This window comes from Mus musculus, chromosome 16, assembly GCF_000001635.26.
Source record: "Mus musculus strain C57BL/6J chromosome 16, GRCm38.p6 C57BL/6J".
Classification (NCBI taxonomy): domain Eukaryota; kingdom Metazoa; phylum Chordata; class Mammalia; order Rodentia; family Muridae; genus Mus; species Mus musculus.
In genome coordinates this window covers 10,232,640-10,251,392 of record NC_000082.6, presented here as the reverse complement: position 1 = coordinate 10,251,392, position 18,753 = coordinate 10,232,640, and the positions used below count along the sequence as shown (strand labels likewise).

The window sequence follows — 18,753 nt, the reverse complement described above, 5'->3', positions numbered from 1 at the left end:
GAAGATTTTCTTTTTCTGGAATTCAAAGCAACTGTTTAGAACAATTTATCTCTCTGCTTTCAGTCAATATATAGGAGACAGACAGACAAGATGAAGGCAGAGATGCCATCCAGGCTCCCCAAGGAGAAGTCAATACTTAGCAAACACAGCTTCTCAGATCTGTCTTGACTGTCCTAACACTGAGAGAGAGGATCAACTTTCTCTACTCTGCCTTTGACTAGAGCTGGTGAGAGCCCGTAATCTGCACTGGAGCTGCAGTCACTAATGTTCTTATATATATATGGAAATACATGTGCTGGTTTGAATGACAATGTCCTTCCCAGGCTAATATATTTGCACGCTTAGTCACCTGGGAGTGGACTGTGAGAACATTTAGGAGGTGCAGTCTTATTGGCATAAGGAAATGTGTCCATTAAAAAAAGACCACGCCAGGCCCAGTGTCCCTCTCCTCTCTGCCTTCTGCCTGTAGGTCAAGGCATAAAGCACTCAGCTACAGTGCTGACTGTGCCTGACTTCTTTCTGTCATGATGATCGTGGACTAACCCTTTAAAACTGTAAGCAAGCCCCCAGTTACATGCTTTTTAAAATAAGAATTGTCTTGGTCATAGTGTCTCTCCACAGCGATAGAACAGTAACCAAGACAATGATAATTAGCTTTTCCTTTTTTTTTTTTTTTTTTTTTTTTTTTAGGACAATATGGGTGCAAAGCTCCCGATTAAAAAGACTTGTATTTGGGGTAGAGGAATTGCAGTTAAGGCACAGAAAGAGCCTTTTCTTGTTTGGAAGTATGATAGAAAATTCTTGGACTGTTGGAAACAATATTGGAATAAAACAATGTCACAGTTCCATAAAGCAGTGAGTTTGTGACTGGTGGAGGCATGAGTTAAAATTTGTGGGAGAGGTGAGGGGAGAGAATGGGCACATAGTCTAGGCTGGCCTTGAGTTTCTGACCTTCCTGCTCCCACCTCCAGTGTGCTGGAATTCCACACTCATTTTATGCAGTGCTGGTGAGAAAACCCTGGGTCTTGGGCATGCTGGGCAAGCACTCTACCAAGCGAGCTGCCTCTTTAACCCTGAGACTTGTTGAAGTGAGTGAGGGAATGTCATAATACTGAACCTGGTATTGATTATTCAAGCTTGGAAGCTGCTAGAGTAAAAAAGGAAATGTATTTGGGCCTTGGAAATTGCAAACAGACTAAGTCCTCCCCAAAGGCTTGGGTTGTATGGAACTTTTAAAACAAAGAAAGAGAAGAGAGAGGAGAACCTACCAGTTACAAGGAAAGGAAAGTGCCAGGTTCAGGAAAGCCACCTTGACACTTGGCTACACTTGATGAACTGCTAATATGCCAGGTGCAAAGTTTGTTCTTAGCAGTTACAGTTTTTTTGTTTTTTTGTTTTTTGTTTTTTTTGTTTTTTTGAGACAGGGTTTCTCTGTGTAGCCCTGGCTGTCCTGAAACTCACTTTGTAGACCAGGCTGGCCTCAGAAATCTGCCTGCCTCTGCCTCCCGAGTGCTGGAATTAAAGGCTTGCGCCACCACGCCCAGTGCAGTTATAGTTTTAATAAAATGGCTTCATAAACTATGAAATACTTCATGCTGAGAAAAAAAGGCTTCCTTGGAATACTTGCAGCTACATCCTCCATTGTTAAATTTGTGGCCTTTGCAAAGTCTTTGGCCTTGCCAAACTTATCTCTACACCAAACCTCAAGACTTAACCCCCACCCCCCACCCCCCCAGACACTGGTCAAGAATTCACATGGTGGCTCAGGCTGTGCATGATTCCTGAATCTTGTGCTTCCCTGATTCCACTCTGAAATGCTCTTAAAATGTTGTTTGTCAACACAATTTCTTTCTAGATGCATCTTTATCCCCAACAATTTAATTTTCCCTCAAAAGAAGATCTCCAGGGCCAACAAGATGGCTAAACAGAAATGCAAGACAAACAGGCAGAGATCAACCTTAAGAAACCTGACTCCTGACACCAAAGGCTATGCATGCATGCATGTGGGTCAGCTTTGATCCAGGCCCTGCCTGTTACAGAAAGTCTTCTTGCATGTATCCTCTCCTTTTCTAAGGCCACATTTGGATTTTGTCAGACGAGAAGGATTTTATTATGTTCATCTTTTTCTTTTTGTATTTTTCCATGACAAAAGTTAAATACAATTTGATATTTGAGGAAAGTCACTAAAATAAATAAACAAACAAAAATAAGAAAAAAGAAAGTACTGTTAGACCAGCAGAATTCCAGAAGGGAGGAGAAAAATAAGCAAGCAAACAAAAAAGAATAATGCCCAGAGAAAATACCAAATGACATGTTACAGAAGAGTCCCTACACTTGATGAATCTATCAGAGTAGAGCAGCATCAGCCAGCTCAGATGCCTCAAAGATCCCAGAATGCTTGATTCTCCCTATACAGGCGCTTTGCAACTTTGGGGGAATCTGAACTAAGAGACTTTGGAAGTCTCATTACTGAGGAAACACATTTAGAAAGGTAAAGTCACTTATTCTAGGGTGCATTTTGAATGAAACACAAAGGTCAAGAATAGAGATGAGGGTTAGAATATTTACCTGGAATGTGCAAAGCCCTAGGTTCAATAACCAATATGCTAAATACCATCAGCCAACTGATCAATCACCCAATTACTAGGAATACCTAAAACTCCTTCCTACATCATCTAAGATACCTGTTTTATCTATCTATCTATCTATCTATCTATCTATCTATCTATCTATCTATCTATCTATCTACCTACCTATTTTAACAGTACCAACATTAAGATTAGTCTAAGGATCTGGGTGTAGTGACAGATTCCTTTAATCCCAGCACTTGGAAGGCAGAAGTAGGTGGATTTTTGAGTTCAAGGCCAGCCAACTATATAATGAGACCCTGTCTCCAGATTAATTAATTAAGTAATCAACAAACCAATAAGCCAATCTAGAGAGTAAATGCTAAAAGTTCTCAATCATATGTGGAAACTAAAACACATGGATTTCATAGAAGCAGAGAGGATGGTAGAATAGGGAGAGCTGAGTTAAGAGGTAAAAAAAACAGGAATAATGTGTTCTAGTGTTGTACACTATAATAGGGTGAATGGAGTTTGTGACAATTTCTTATATATTTTTATGAATGTTTAGGGAGATAGTGATGCTGACTAACTACTGTACTTACTGATGTATACTGCATACATATATCAAATTATCACACTGTATTCCATAAAGACATGTAATTACATGTCAATTAAAATTATGAGGTGATTCAAGATTTCATCAGAATCATTCATCTTCTCAGGAATGAGAGACCAGTCCTGGGGACAGCATTTGCCATGCTCTGCTGGAGGTGTGGGATTCTATAGGAATAAATGCCATGAGATTCTGAACCTCATGAACTGCTAAAGCAATGCCACTTCCACAGACTGAGTGTGGAGTGGGTGTGTCTGCAGTTCCCACTTTAATCCCAGCACTCAGGAGGCAGAGGCTCTGGCCTGCAGAGCAACGTCCAGGATAGCCAAAGCTACACACAGAAACCGGGTCTTAAACAAACAAACAAACAAGCTCTTGTGGCCTCCTTGTCCCAATACACTGTTAATAGGAAACAAGGCATCCCTACCCCCTAAATTCCTGTACCCCACCTTTGCTTCTAACTACCACTACTAGTAAGGGCTTGCTTCTCCTTGACAGATCACCCCACTGTCACTCTTCTCTAATCCATTCTTGAAGTCTCCCTGGAAAGGCTATAAACTCCAGGCCTGGCCTGAAGAGGCTAAGGGGTGACAGTCATATAACTTTGTGGTGTACCTTTCACAGGAAACTTCTTTCTCTTGGTGGAGGGCTTGGTCCCTATCTTTTGCACTCTGGATCTGGAATAGCCCCCAAAGGCCCCTGTGTTGAAGGCTTGGTCATCAGCTGATGGTGCTATTGGGATATGGTGCAATCTTGATGAGGTAGGGCCTGATAGAAAGAAGGGAAATTATTGGTGCATGCTCTTGAAGGGGATACTAGGACCCTGGTCTCCTTTTCTATCACATTTGATTACAGGTCAAAAAAAGCAACCGTACAACGAACTACAGATGGAAACATCCAAATCAACCCTTTTGAAGGACTTGTCTAAGGCGTTGTTATGGCAAGTCAAAGATGAACAACAGTGTCCAGATGTCCCTTTAACAGGAAGCTTGAGTAGGTGGGCAGATACCCTTGTGGCTCTATACCTCAACCAGTTTCTTACCAAGACAGCCATGCTTTGATTAGAACAAATTAGGTTCAACTGTGGACCAGAGGAGGCAGAACAGCAAAGCACATGAAACAGAAACATTTTATCATTCACAGGTCTGTGAGAAGAGGGGTAATCATAGGACTTGATGGGAAGTCAGGAGACAGCAGGGTGCTCAGCCAGTGGGAGGTAAGGGAATGTAAATTCAGAGGGACTAAAGCTTTCACTGGTGTCCAGGATATTACCTAAGCAGGTTCCCTGAAGGGGTTCTGCTAAGTGGCTTTCAAGCTCTATAGGTTATACCCAGAGACTGTGACTGTCACAAGCACCTACACAGTTCATATAGGTGTGTAGGGCCCATCAATCCAGTTGTATCTTGTTATCTCATGTGACCAGAGGTCATAGGAGGCAGTCATATAGAACAGACAAATAGACCATACTGAGGCATACCCTCAATAAGGGTGACTATAGTCTGCTTCTGGTATGAGAAATTCAAACCAAATCTAAAATGGAGGCTAGGACAGCATTAAGTTAGAACTTACTACAGCAACTGTGTATCCAGTCAATGTTCCAAGTCTCATTTGGTACAACTTGTTAATTTAAGAAAAGAGAAAGGGGGAAGACAAGACAGAAAGGAAGAAAGCTAGGCTCAAAACAAAACAGCATCCCCCGGCCCCCAGCAAAACTCAACCAACCAACCAACCAACCAACCAACCAACTCCCTCCCCTTGCCAAAACAAACAAACAACAAAAAAACCCAGCAGCAATGCCTTTGGTTTAACTGAGAAAAAGGAGACACAGAAAAGATGACTCAAGTTGTTCAAGCCCAACATAAGTGTTTGACTGGCTTTTATTAATACTTTTCAAGGGCAGCCTGGCAACCCACTGTCCCAGTCAGTGCCCCATAGTAGTAGTCATCTTATCTTGAGATCCCCTCACTCGGCTGGAGAGATGGCTCAGCATTAAAGGCTAGGCTCACAACCAAAAATGTAAGAGATTCCCTCACTCAGCAGGAGGGAACTAAGGCTACAGAACTAATAAATAGGTTGAGACTCAGCCTATATAGCCCAAGAACAGAATCCTCCTGTTGCATCCTCCCAAATACTATGATTACAGGAAAACCTAACAGGCACCATAGAACAAGGCATTTTGTACAGAGCTGGTGGAGACTGCACCAGACTCTCCATGGCTGTCGTGGTACCTAGTCTGTGCCTTGTAAGGCAATCTAATAAATCCCTTCTGCCACCCACATTCAATTGGTTCTTCTAGAGCAGTGTGGTTCTTAACCTTTCTAATGCTGTGATCCTTTAATATAGTTCCTCATGATGTAGTGACCCTCAACCATAAAATTATTTTTGTTGTTCCCTCATAACAGTAATCTTGCTACTGTTATGAATCATAATGTAAATGTTCTCTGATGAGTCTTTTTTTACATCATATTTTTATTTGGGAATTTCACACCATGAACCTTCACTTCCCAGTCCTCCCAGGTACCCCTCAACCCTTGTGCAAGAAAACAATGAAGGAGGGGGAGGAAGATGAAGAGGAGGAGGAGTCCAATTTGTGTTGCCCACATATTCACTGGAGCATGGTGGGCAGCTCCTTAAAAATGAGTTCTTTCTCACCAACACACCTGCCAGAAGCCATTAATTGTGGAAAGCTATACTTCAGCATCCTTATCACAATTGTTAAGAGTTCTCTTTGATGACTTTCTGTTTAGGCTTTTAATTGTATTTTTTGCAGGGAGGGGGATAGGAGTTGTCACAGAAGCCTTCTATGTCCCTCTTTCTCAGCTGTGAGTCTGCAGACATTGAAACCAATGCAAAAGTAGTTTCCTTGTCCTTTACAGCCAGCAGGTACATGGTTCATGGACTTCCACATGGTTTCTGGTGTCACTACATGCTGCAGGATGGTCTTCGATGGCACTACAGACAGACATCAACATGGCTTTCTGTTGCAGCACTGGCCATGAACACCCCTGGCAGCAAACCAAAGACATCCACATGGTACCCAGTAAAAGTACCACCATCATGGCTCTTGGCAGCAGCTGAAACCAAGGACATCAACTTGGCACCTAGTAGCAGCATGGTCCACTGATATCAACATGGCTTTAGGCAGCAGGCAAAGGCCAGAGACATCAACACAGACCCTGGCTACTGTAGGACCATGGACATCCACATGAACCTTGGGCTTTGAGATAGCCTGGGGCCGTGGACAATGGATACCAACATGGCCTCTTGGGGCAGCAGTCCATGGAGGTCTTTCTAAGAGATCCAATCCAGAAAACGAATTATTCTTCATTTTGGACATCCTGTTGTTGCTCAGAACCAGGAAAATTGTATGGCTGAGCAGTGTATTCAGGGGCTAAGTCCACACAAGCTCTAGGCTGCTGCTCATCAATCTGGTGGCCCAACTCAGCAAGGAGTCCTCCTGTCTTTCTAGTCCTGTCTTTCTAGTTCAGTCTGTTTTCACTGTACACTTACTGCTCTGTCCCTCAATCTTTCTCACCTCTCTATTGCAGTCATTTGTTGTAGTGGGATTAGAAATTACAGTGTGTCACACAGTATTTTTTTTTTTTTTTTGCCCAAACAGCTTTACATGCAAATATTCACTGCAAGTTGTTGGTCTGGTTCAAGGTTTCTGAAGCACCATAAATACTATACCATTGTCTCCAATATTCTGTTGTTGCCCAGAGTCAGGGTGATATTGCAGTTAGGGGCAGGTTCAGTGAGAGCTCCTGACTGCCACACACCTCCCTGCTTCTAGACACTAGGAAGGTTATACATTTGTCATTCTCTGCCATGTTGCAGCTCTGTTCCATCCTCTTTCTGATTTCATGAGACCACTTTTTAAAAGCACCTTCCTCAAAGACTAGCCTCACCCTGCTTAGCTATTCCAGTGCTATCTTGGGCCTGTAGACTCATTTTTCACTTGCTGCATCACCCTTCGGAGCTGCCATGGGTTTCTCAGACTCCTTGGAGCTCCATAGCAGGTGCCAGGGGTGGCTACCATCTTTATTTTTCCTTTCAATGGTCTTAGGTGACCCCATGTGAAAGGACTTTTGACCCCCCCCCCATGGGGCTGCAACCTACAGGTTGAAATGTACTGTCCCACAGAACCCAGCATATACTAGACTTATATTGTTACTTCAGCTCCGGTAGCTGGGCTTTAACATGGAACCCTAAGGCAGGAAAGAGGATTTAAATCTTGTTCCATTCATCCATCCCTATCAGTATGGCATACACATTGTGGACCTAGGAACCAAGCCCTTGGCATTGAATCTTGAATTTTTATGGGGTTAGTGACTATGACTTCTAGGAATTCTGGCATAATTTTCTCATCTAAAAAAAGATGTGTCAAAACTTAATTTTTATAAACCACCACAAATCTAAAGCTATATAGGATGTTGCAATATGCCATTTCCTTCTATTGGCTATTGTACAGGCCTGGGTCTGGGATTCTGAGCTACCAGCTGCCATTACTCAACATTCTCAGTGTTAGCTTTTTGACAAGTTTGGAGGAAAAAGCATTTTCCTCTAATTTACAAGTTCAGGCCACTTTTATGGGGTATTAGTTTTCTGTGCTGTGTGGCAGAAATGTTCCTGTTCTTAAGTTGGCTCTATTCTGGTGTCACTGAAATATTAACATTTGGAAACTCCACTCTAGGTTCCTTCAAAGGACAAAAACCAGTAATGTTTAGCTAAATGGTCAGATGGTAGGTCCTCTGGGTGTCCTGTGATCCTGTCAGCTTTCCAGATATACTGATATACACGCTGTTACCTTAAGTCTTGCTATCCACTACAAAATGCCTGAAAACAGGCAGGTGACCATATCTGGAAATAGTTTCCCCCTTTAGTTCTTTGAGACAGGTACTTCATATGTGGCCTTGGCTGCCCTGGAACTTGCTATGTAGATCAGGCTAGCCTCAAACTCATAAAGACCTGGATCTGCCTCCTGAGTTTTGGGATTAAAGGCATGCACCACCATGCTAGTCCCAAACATGCTTCTTTCACAAGTTATACAGACCAGGCTGCCCTTGAATTCACAATCCTGCATCAATCTCCCAAGAACTAAGATTTGTATATGCCACCACACCTGATTCACTCATGTTTCATAAAAGACAGTAAAACCTCAAAAAGTAACACAGCTTTATTTGTGAAGATGGAGTCATCTCAAATACCAAGGGAAACTGTTATCTCAGAACTTCCACTGTATTCCAGAAGAGTACTCCACTTGAAAACTATGCTGCAGTTTCACTTTTTAACATCCCAGTAACTAGCTACCTAGTTTGTTTCTTTTGGGTAGTGACTTAGACATCTCAAGTCTCTCCTGAACGGCTTTCACTTCACTTCAGTGCAAAGTATCCATAGGACTCGTCCTCTATTAGAGCCTTTAGTGTTATGTTCTCATAGAAACCAGGAAATTAGCAAAGGGAGGTATTTAGAGAAATTATCAGCAAATTAAAGCCTCAAGTCTAAGAGATTAACTCCATGGCTAAAATAGCAGGTTGAATAATATTTTTTATATGAAACCCTGGGCATTTTCATGTTCATAGTACACAAAGTCTAACAAAACCATTTTTTAAAAAGTCTGTTATTATGTAGCTCTGGCTGGATTGGAACTTTTTATGTAGACCAAGCTGGCATTGCCTTTGCCTTCCAAGTGCTGGCATTAGAGGATGTCCCACAATGCCTGATCTAACAAACTGTGCTGTTTAGGCAAAACCTGCAAGCTATTTCTCTCAAATGATTGCCAGTCAAACAAAAACAAAGACAAAGGATACAAATCAATAGCCTGCTTTAGAATGAAAACAGCAGGAAAGAACTTCTGAATGCTGGATATGACAGAGATGCATCCGAGATGACCTACCTTTAGCAAATGGTTGGTCTTGCTTATAGCTGATTGTCAAGAATGGGAAAAGTGGCTGCTTGTATCTGAGGGCTTCAGACACAGCAGCAATTCCATAGCCACCACAGGAACACACAGTGGCAACATGGGTCCATGGTAGGGTATATATAAAACTAAAGGTAACAGAAGTATATACTGAATGCAAATTAGAAACACAGAAAATTCCAAAACGAGTACAATACATGTAAGACTGTCCCCAAACAAAGGGTTCACAAACTGCAACATGGGATAGTACAAGGCACAGTGTTAGAGAAACACTGTAAACAAAACATTCAAATATGAAAACATGACATGTATAAAACATAAAATTACTGAGGACTTTTAGGTAAGGTTTTCAGAAAACCTAGGAATAGATTTGATATTACAAAATGGTCCATATCTCCCAAAAATGTCTTTTGACTGGACAGCAAAATAATACTTGGTAGAAGCTAAATTCTGAGATAAGGTGCAAGCCATGGGAAGTGGTAAAGCTTTAATTTCTGCAATTTTCTTCCACGTCAAGTGATCAGAGTTCTCATAGTACAGGAAGAGGTGGTAACTCTCCACAGGCGCACAGTTGGGGTTGACCTTGGGGATGTTCCATGTCAGGGCAATGCTTGTGGGCCTCAGCACCCACTTCACTTTCAGCTCAGGCTTTTGGGGAGGAAGTGTATCTTTGATTTTGTCTGCCATCTCAGGGAGTGGTGCTGGTGGCTCTGGGAGAGGTGGAAGGTGTTCAAATGAACCAAAACCCTACAAACACATTTGTAAGAAAGTTCACTGAAACCTTCAACAAAGCAATAAAGTTATTTTTAAAAAGTGAGGTTAGACTCATGTGCTTCTGTGTGCGTGTGTGCGTGTGTGTGCATGTGTGCATGCTGGTTCATCTGTCAGTGTATTCACACATGTAGAGAAATTAGAGGACAACCTCACATGCTATATTCCTCAGGAGCCATTCAGATTGCTTTCGTGAGACAGGAACTCTCACTGGGCTAAGCTAGAGCAAACTCTTGTGATCTGCCTTCCCAGCTCTGCGATTACAAGTGAGCACCACCTAGTTTGGCTTCTCTAGTTTTTAAACATGGATTATAGGATCAAACTCAGGTCTTACTGTTTGCAGTGCTCCTTAATGACTGAGCCATCTCCTGGACTCTAGATCAAATATTTTCAAAACAGAAGGTTCTTTTGTGGTTGATTTTGTTTTGAGTGATCCTAGGAACTGGATACAGTACCTTGCACATGTTAGGTCAATGTTCTACCTCTGAGCCACAGTCCAAGCTGCTAGAAGAATGATTTCTACACTGTGGAATATTACTAAACCATAATGAAGGATGTCCTAGGCATTCTGGAGAACAAACCATTTCATTGAACCTTGTGTTTCCAAATACTGCAATAATTTCTTCAATAGCCTCATCAACAGTGGTTATTATTCCTAAAATAAATGAAAAAACTGTGTTTGTTTTCATTTTTGTAGCTTCTGAAAGTTGTAATTGAATTCTTTTTATTATATAAGTAGATTCACAAGAACACTTTATGAAAAGCCATTTTGGTGTTTCCTAAGCTGAAATGTGGCTCAGATGTTTTCCGAGTAAAACTCATAAACCCCACTCTGCTGGAGTGAACATCTGTCACCCAGCACTTCAAGTTAGTACCTCATTTCCATTTTCTGCCACTGGAATTATTTCTTTTGATCTTAAAACAGCTTTCGAAGTTGACTTCAGGGTGAAAGATGGGCTTTCTGTGAACAAGACAGTATAATTTAGAACTGGGGGTGTATCTCAGTGAGGAAGCACTTGTCTACCATTAGTGAGGAAGCCCCAGCACTACAAGAAAATGGAAATAAATAAGTAAAATTTACCTGGAACAAAATCCACAGTAACAAAATCCCTCTAAGAGTAAATCCTTCATCATGCAACTAGGAATTAGGTATTTACACGTGGGAAAGGGATCCACAGTAAGTGACAAAAGAGATAGACTGTTCTGTTAGATCAATAAGGTCTACAACACGAAGCTACTTACAAACACATATAAATATGTAACCTACACAGCATAAGAATTCAAACAAAAATCCCCAAATGAAAATCCCACAAGCTGGGGTAACTCTCTCCTGAGGCATGTGTTTACATGGAGAGAATAAGATATAAGATGCTGACTGTGGAAAGGAAAAACAGATATAACAGGAAAGGAAGAAAAACAGAGGTGGGGAGGATGGAGAAGCTTTAGTGGAACAGAGGGGAAAGATGTAGCAAGGTTTGTTGATGGTTTTGAATAGCTAGATAGAGAACATATGGGGAGGATTAAAATGGGTAGATAACACTATGAAGTACAAGGAAGGGCTACATCAGTAATCACCCTGTGACGCCTGTCTAGCTTGATGACTGCCCCCCCCCCCAATTCCACAATGATTTGCTTGTACTTTACTTTTGATATATAAAGATTATTAAGATTTTACGTTTGTCAATTATTTTTTTACAGGGGTTGGGGAGAGGGGGAGGGGGAGGAAAAGAGGGAGACGGGGGTGGGGGGGGTGGGGGTTGGGGGGAGAAGGAGAATGTGTGTTGTATTTGAGACAAAGTCTCACTATGTATCTTTGGCTGCCTTAGAACTCAGAGATCCACCTGTTTCTGCCTCCTAAGTGTTGGGATTAAATATGCATGCCACCATGGCTACTTTATAGGTATTAAGAAACTGTCTTAGAAGAGGTAATGACTTTTTTTTTATCTTAATTCTGAGAGTGTGTGTAGGTTTTTAAATGATGCTTTAATTAATCAAAGCTGGGCTTGCCAAGATCAAAGTTTTCAAATAAATCATCATATAAAGCGATAAAACTGTTAATAGTTTAATAAAAAAAAAAACCCTAAGAAACACAATTTCACAGGAGAAACACTACTTATTTCAAAATAATAATCAACAAGCCCTGGACAAAGCAACACAGGCCTAGAGAAACTCAACTTTGTGGTGGTAAGAGACAAAGGATTTCTGCCAACTGGTGGTATTGTTATCATTAGTGATGACAATGTCTTCAGAAATACTTTCCAGCTCATTTATTCATACACACATACACACACACACATCTTTATTTCTGACAGTGAAGACCTACTGGTAACAAATTTTGCTTATCTGAAAAAGCTTTAATATTGCTTATATTTTTGTTTTTGAGATAGGGGTCTCACATTGCCCAGATTGGCCTTTACTAAAGCTCCTGTCTCCAACTCTCAATTGTTAGAATTATTTTTGAGCATTGTTACTGATTCATTTTTGAAAAATATTAACTAGATAAGGAATTTGAGGTTGATACTTTTTTCTTGAAATTTCTATAGGTCACAGTCATCTCTGTGACAGGGCACAGGTTCCTCCATTGTCCCAGTTGAAGCCATCTTTGATTTAACCTGAAACTATCCCCCTTCTTTGTCTACAGCCACCAAAGTCCTGTGGGAAAGTGCCCAACCCTTTTCAAGAAACTCAGGACTGAAGTAACCCAGTCTGCATGAAATACTGCAGGTTTTTAGTTTCTGTGAAACTGCTTATTTGCTTTACCTCTGCAACTGCCAACCAGGATGTAGTTTATCTATGTTCTTTGCCTCTAAGAGCTCCCTGTAAAATGTATGTGAGGCTGTTTCATGAGAAAAGTTTCTCTCCAGGCAGTCCTGGCTGGCTTAATATAGACTCTCAATTTGGATAGTTGTGCTGAGTGGTCTGTGTGTCTCTACTTGGCAACATTCTCCTGAGATACTGTGTCACCATGACTGATCAGTCACTGAAACATCTTTGCCTGTCTTGCTTTTGGCAGCACAAGTGTTGGCCTTTGTAGCCACAGTCCCTTCCATCCGCCTTTCATTCAGATCTTGTATTTCTTTGCTGTTTGTCTAGGGCCTTTTTTCCCTCATATAGGCCATGTCTTTAAAAATCTATATTTGGGTTTGTTTTTCTTTGCATAATCTAAAGAATCATAAACCATACTGAAGCCAATAGTCTTGTGGCCTCCAAAATGAGTTCTGAATAAAAATAAATACAAAGATAACATCTGGAATGGCATTGAACATTTTGGCTACTCTTCTGTTTTCAGTCCCGTTGTCTTCCTATAGTGAAGGACATTTGTTTGTTCTGAAGTAGATGGTTGTCATGAACTCCCAGATCCAGATAGTCTCATTCATGATGGAGGTGATCCCCCTCCTACTGCCTTTTAATGATACCATTCAATTTTCTATTGGCTTACATGGCTTTAGCTGTCAAATCTGTTCAGCCTTTGTTTCTACTTTGATTGTATTTTTTTTCCTGAAAGTATGGAAACATCATGCATTTATTTGTATGCTATCCTTGTACAGAGGGCATGCTAATCATCTTTGTATTGATTCAATGCTAGCATATGTAATTTTTTCACTGGTTTTTATGAAAATGAGCATGTGTGTTGATATGGTATTCTCAGTTCTGATTCTGCTTGAAGTTGACTGAATTTCTTGGCTGTGTGGATTATTCTTCTCAGTACTCAGAATAAGACTATGTGATTGACTTCCAGTCTCAGAAAACTGTATCTTTTGGTTCAAATTGGAGGTACAGGTAACTGTTGTCACAATTCTTCATTTTCATATGATACATGAATAACATTCCTCTATTCCTGATTCTGGGCATATCCTCTCTGGCACTATTGTTGTGGTGAAAAAAAAATGTGTGACATGGGGAGAAGAGACTCATAGTATTCCAACAACCTAGGTGCTCTTTAAAGGGTGAATCGATAAAAAAGATTATGATATATCCATACCTGGGCTATTACTTGACCATAAAAAGGAACACATTATTAATATAGGACAACGTGAATAACCTGCCAAAGAACCACAAAGAAGCCAGTCTCATGATAGGCATTGTATAACCATACTGAGATGATCTCATTATAGAGAACAAAGCCAGGTCAATGGTCGCCAGGGTTCTGGTAACGGGGCAGACAGTATGTATGCCGTTAAAGAGCTAGCATGACGTAGCCTTGCAATGACACAACAAGTCTGTAATTTCTGCTACAGTCACATAAACTCACATACATTTACTTAGAAAGATGTAAAAACATCCTTTACCTATGCTGTAGTTGGACGGGCCTTCTCTTGTCAAGTCAATAACAAAATCAAATTTCTTCTCTACGGGCTGAAAAGGTTTGTAAAAAGAATTAAGTTTAACAGCAGAAAAATGCTTTTTAAAATATGAAAACATTTTTATTTTTCAGTGCTAAAACCGAACCTTGGCCTTGTTCACATTCATGCTTGTCACTACTGAGTTAACCCCAGCTCCACCTAATAGAATCTGCATTCTCAATGTTCTAGTTGGGGTTTATTGTGTGATGATGTGTCTGTATATTCAAATGCTAAATACTGACAAGAATCTGCTATTGCTGTTTCTATGGCCCACCACCAGGCTCTTATTTTGCAAATATTCATTCTTCCTCACCTGCCTAAGGCAACCTAGAAATGTATCTGATTTGCTCTAATAAAGGTCTGAAGGCCAATAGTGGGGGCAGGAAGTAGGTGGTGGAGCTTCTGGGTAGAGAGGGACAGTAGGAAAAGAAACAGTTTCAGGAGATTGAACTGACACTGAGGTGAACTGACAGAACAAAGAGGTAGTAGAGTTGGCCATGTGGTGGGACACAGTGCCAGAATTAGTTGGGTTAGAGTAGTTGGGAGACTGCCCAGTAAAAGGCCTAAGCTTTAAAATATTAAAAAGCTTCTGTGTCATTATTTATATCATCGTCAGGTCCAAGCCAGTTCCACCAAGAGAATCACTAATAAAATACTGAAGTGTCTGAAAATATGGTTAAGAATCTCAATGAATTAGTAAATGTGTATATTTCTAAAATCTATGTAGCTGCTTGTTTTTCAGTGTGCAAGTTGGCCTAGAATCTGGATATGCCAACTACTCTCCTATATTAGTTTCCGTCATTGAAGGGGGACAGTGAAGGACAACTCACTGGACACTTTCAGTACACCCAGATGAAAGGTGGATAACAAAACTCATTTTGTATAAAATGCTGCAATACTACAGTTCCCATAGCATGAACAATCAGATGAAATACTCAGGGACAGCAACTCTTACTCACCCCAACTTTAATCATGCTATTAGGTGAGTTGCTCAAATTTCTTGATGTATTTTTTCTAATTTCTGGAAGAGAATAATGATAATAATAAAAAGATACATCCAATTAAATTTATTAAACTATTAAACATGGTCTTTGCAATACAAGATACTAAAACACAAATAATGATACGGATACTAATTCACTATATAATATCTAAATTTATTCCCTAAAACTGATAAACTAGTTTAAAATTTTGACATGGAATTAAAACCTATTTTCTTTCTGCAGGTTTACAACTACACCAGTAGCTCTTATTTTTCAAAGGCTGCAACTATTTTAGCATTTGCAATTATGACACTCTGCTATTCACAGTATCTTTAAGTAGAGTGGTTGAGTAGCGCCTTCCTGGAATGTGCATTTCCCCATTCTTTTGGAGCTCTTAATTTACAAGTTGTTGAGATAAATAGTTTTATATGTGGGGTGGGGGAGCACTCTGATATTAAGATATAAACATTCCGGGCTGGAGAGATGACTCAGTGGTCAAGAGCACTGACTGCTCTTCCGAAGATTCTGAGTTCAAATCCCAACAACCTCATGGTGGCTCACAACCATCTGTAATGAGATCTGATGCCCTCCTCTGGGGTGTCTGAAGACAGCTACTTATATTTAATAAATAAATAAATCTTAAAAAAAAGATATAAGCATTCCAACACAACAAAACATGACATGAATATAGGGAATTCTGAGTAAGAAATGGTGGGCAAACAATATGGCCATTTTAAAGTTAGGAAAGCTAAAAAGTTTTCTATAAAACGAGGTGTGATGGCACGTGCTTGTAACCCCAGCACCTGGAAAGTGGAAGCAGGAAGACCAGAAATTCAGCCCCTCCTTACCTACAGAGTTTTTATATCTTGTGAATGAAATGTTACTTACACAAACAATATACAGACACATTTTAAGCAGAGTTCTATAAAGGTAACCTATATCATTTAAAAAGTTTTTTTAAACAAAGAGACACCAACTCTAAAACCAAAAGAAATTTTAAAAAACTTTCAAAATAGTTACTAGAGAACAAACTTTTAATCTAAAATAGGTTGTTAAACGATAGACACATAAAACAACAAAAGGCAAAACAGATATATACAAAAGTTGAATAGTCATCAGATGAAGATATAAATCATTAGAGCAACACAGTAATGAAGCAAAAGGCCCTAAACTAATAGATACAAGAATTTTAAAAAGTCAATTTTATTCATGCATCATTGATTTTTAATTAAGTATTAAAGTCTGTAATGACAGATATAAACTAAACAATTTTTGAGTTGACAATTTTATACCTTACTAAAAGATAATGGTCTAGAGAGTTGACTCAGAGGTTAAGGGCACTTGCTGCTCCTTCTAGAGGATCAGAGTTCAGTTCCTAGCACCCACATACGGTGGCTCATAACTGCCTACAACTTCAGCTCTAGAGGAATCAAAGTCCTCTCTGGCCTCTCAGGGCATCCACATACATGAGGTATACACTCAGATAAACACACATAACAGACATGAAAATAAAAATCTTTGAAAAAGTCATTGTTCATTCTTTATTTTTTATTTTATTTTATTTTATTTTTGTTTTTTGTTTTTTTTGTTTTTTTTTTTTTGTTTTTTCGAGACAGGGTTTCTCTGTATAGCCCAGGCTGTCCTGGAACTCACTTTGTAGACCAGGCTGGCCTGGAACTCAGAAATCCGCCTGCCTCTGCCTCCTGAGTGCTGGGATTAAAGGCGTGTGCCACCAAGCCTGGCTTCATTCTTTATTTTTAAGCTTTCTAATTTGATAGGTCATATTCTAATTATATTAAGATACCTGTTTGCTCTGATGTAATTGAAGTTGTCAAATTAGAATTTTTCACAGAAATCAACATAACGTCATCAGTGTTACTAAAACGGTTAAAAAGGAAAAAAAAGCATGCATTATCAGGCTTAAATCTGTAGTTAATGGTCACAACTCCTCTAATTTCTGATTTAATAATGCTATTTGCCAAATGTATTAATTAATTTATCTTTGAGTTCGGGACAACATGTGAGAATCAATTCTCTCTGTGCAAATCATTTGGGTCTCAGGTGATTAGCCTTGGCAATAAGCCAGCCCTACCTGACTTACCTGAACAACTGTATGAGGACATAACATTAAATATTTAACAAAGCCCATGTACTATCAATTATTTATATGACCCACAAATACAGGGAGGGCTGGCAAGATAGCTCTACAGGTTAAGGCACTTGATGTCAAACTTCATGGCCTGAATTTAGTCTCTGCAACCCATATAGTAGAAAGAGAGAACTCCCATGTGCTGTCCTCTGACACCCACAGTGACATTGCACACACCAATACCCATAAGTTTTATTGAAGTGCAAGAAAATTCAGTAATAAATAAGTAAAACTTAGTAGGAATATAGTTATAATACTTACAATATAATATACTAATATACCAGACACAAAAGCATATGAAATATCACTTTAATGCATATAGCTCTGTTTAAAAAATACTTATAACTGAAAAAAAATGAAGACTCATAAAGACATAGACTCTCAAAGGACAGATGACTGAGGCTGGGCATCCCATATACCTGTGATCCCAGCACTCAGGAAGCCAGACTGGAATAAACAAAAATTACTAGAAGATAGCTTCCACTACTTAACCACTAGTTCTAAGCCTAAGGACCATATTTTTCTGCCATTTCAACCCATACTTTTATGACTTAGGCTTTTTATTAAGAACTTTGTTAAAATATAGAAACTACATTAAGTTTGTTAAAATGCTGGATTAATTTTCCATTACTCAAAAAATCATTTTATGAGATATCATATTTTTAATATTTATATTCAGGATTCACTTTGATTCAAATTTTATACATAAAGAGCTGTGGGATGGACGTGGTGGTGCAGGAGGCAGAGACAGTTGGATAGCTGAGGTCAAGGGCAGCATAGTCTACAGTTTCAGGACAGTCAGGGCGATACAGAAAAAACCCTGTCTCAAACAAAACAAAACAAAACAACACAACAATAACAACAACAACAACAACAAAAAACCAAAATGAGCTGAAGTTTACCTTTTTATAAGTATTATTAATTTTACTCTTTTGAGCCAGCACCTTACATAGTCAAACTGGTCATATTATGTAGCTAAGAATGACACTTTTCTCTTCTAGTTATTCTAAGAAACATTAAAAAAAGAAAGAAAGAAAGAAAACATTTTCCTTATAAATCATGGTATCTTCCTTACAAATTAAGGGACTCCATGGGTCATGGTTTTGTTTTTTTGTTTTTTTGTTTTTTGTTTTGGTTTTTCGAGACAGGGTTTCTCTGTATAGCCCTGGCTGTCCTGGATCTCACTTTGTAGACCAGGCTGGCCTCGAACTCAGAAATCCACCTGCCTCTGCCTCCCGAGTGCTGGGATTAAAGGCGTGCGCCACCACACCCAGCTTATCCATGGGTCATGTTAAGTTGCACATGGATCTACATGTTTCTCCATGCAACCACTGTCTGTTTTAAGTATAGAGTAGAGTTCATTAAGGGTATGTGGAGGGGAGTTAAGAGGGTAGTAGAGGCAGAGAA

The 18,753-nt window shown here is 39.7% G+C and overlaps 1 protein-coding gene and 1 non-coding gene across 6 annotated transcripts in view; both read right to left on the bottom strand.

Moving 5' to 3' along the window:
* Positions 1-661: 661 nt before the first annotated feature.
* Atf7ip2 (activating transcription factor 7 interacting protein 2) overlaps positions 662-18,753 on the bottom strand; it is a 58,083-nt gene continuing 39,991 nt past the window's right edge. The window contains exons 7-11 of one of the 5 annotated variants that reach the window (NM_153123.2): positions 17,002-17,075; positions 15,174-15,235; positions 14,161-14,227; positions 10,747-10,832; positions 8,342-9,847 (exon numbers count right to left, since the gene is read on the bottom strand). In NM_153123.2, coding sequence (NP_694763.2) covers positions 9,437-9,847; positions 10,747-10,832; positions 14,161-14,227; positions 15,174-15,235; positions 17,002-17,075 — 700 coding nt within the window. In that variant the 3' untranslated portion in view covers positions 8,342-9,436. Of the gene's footprint in view, positions 3,949-8,341; positions 10,527-10,746; positions 10,833-14,105; positions 14,228-15,173; positions 15,236-17,001; positions 17,076-18,753 lie in introns of those variants that run through there. The other 4 variants (XM_006522684.4, XM_011246039.3, XM_006522682.3 and 1 more) reach the window with 4 other exon arrangements.
* Gm24667 lies at positions 13,373-13,475 on the bottom strand. The gene has a single exon (XR_003951979.1). It is a non-coding gene; the product is annotated as a U6 spliceosomal RNA (small nuclear RNA).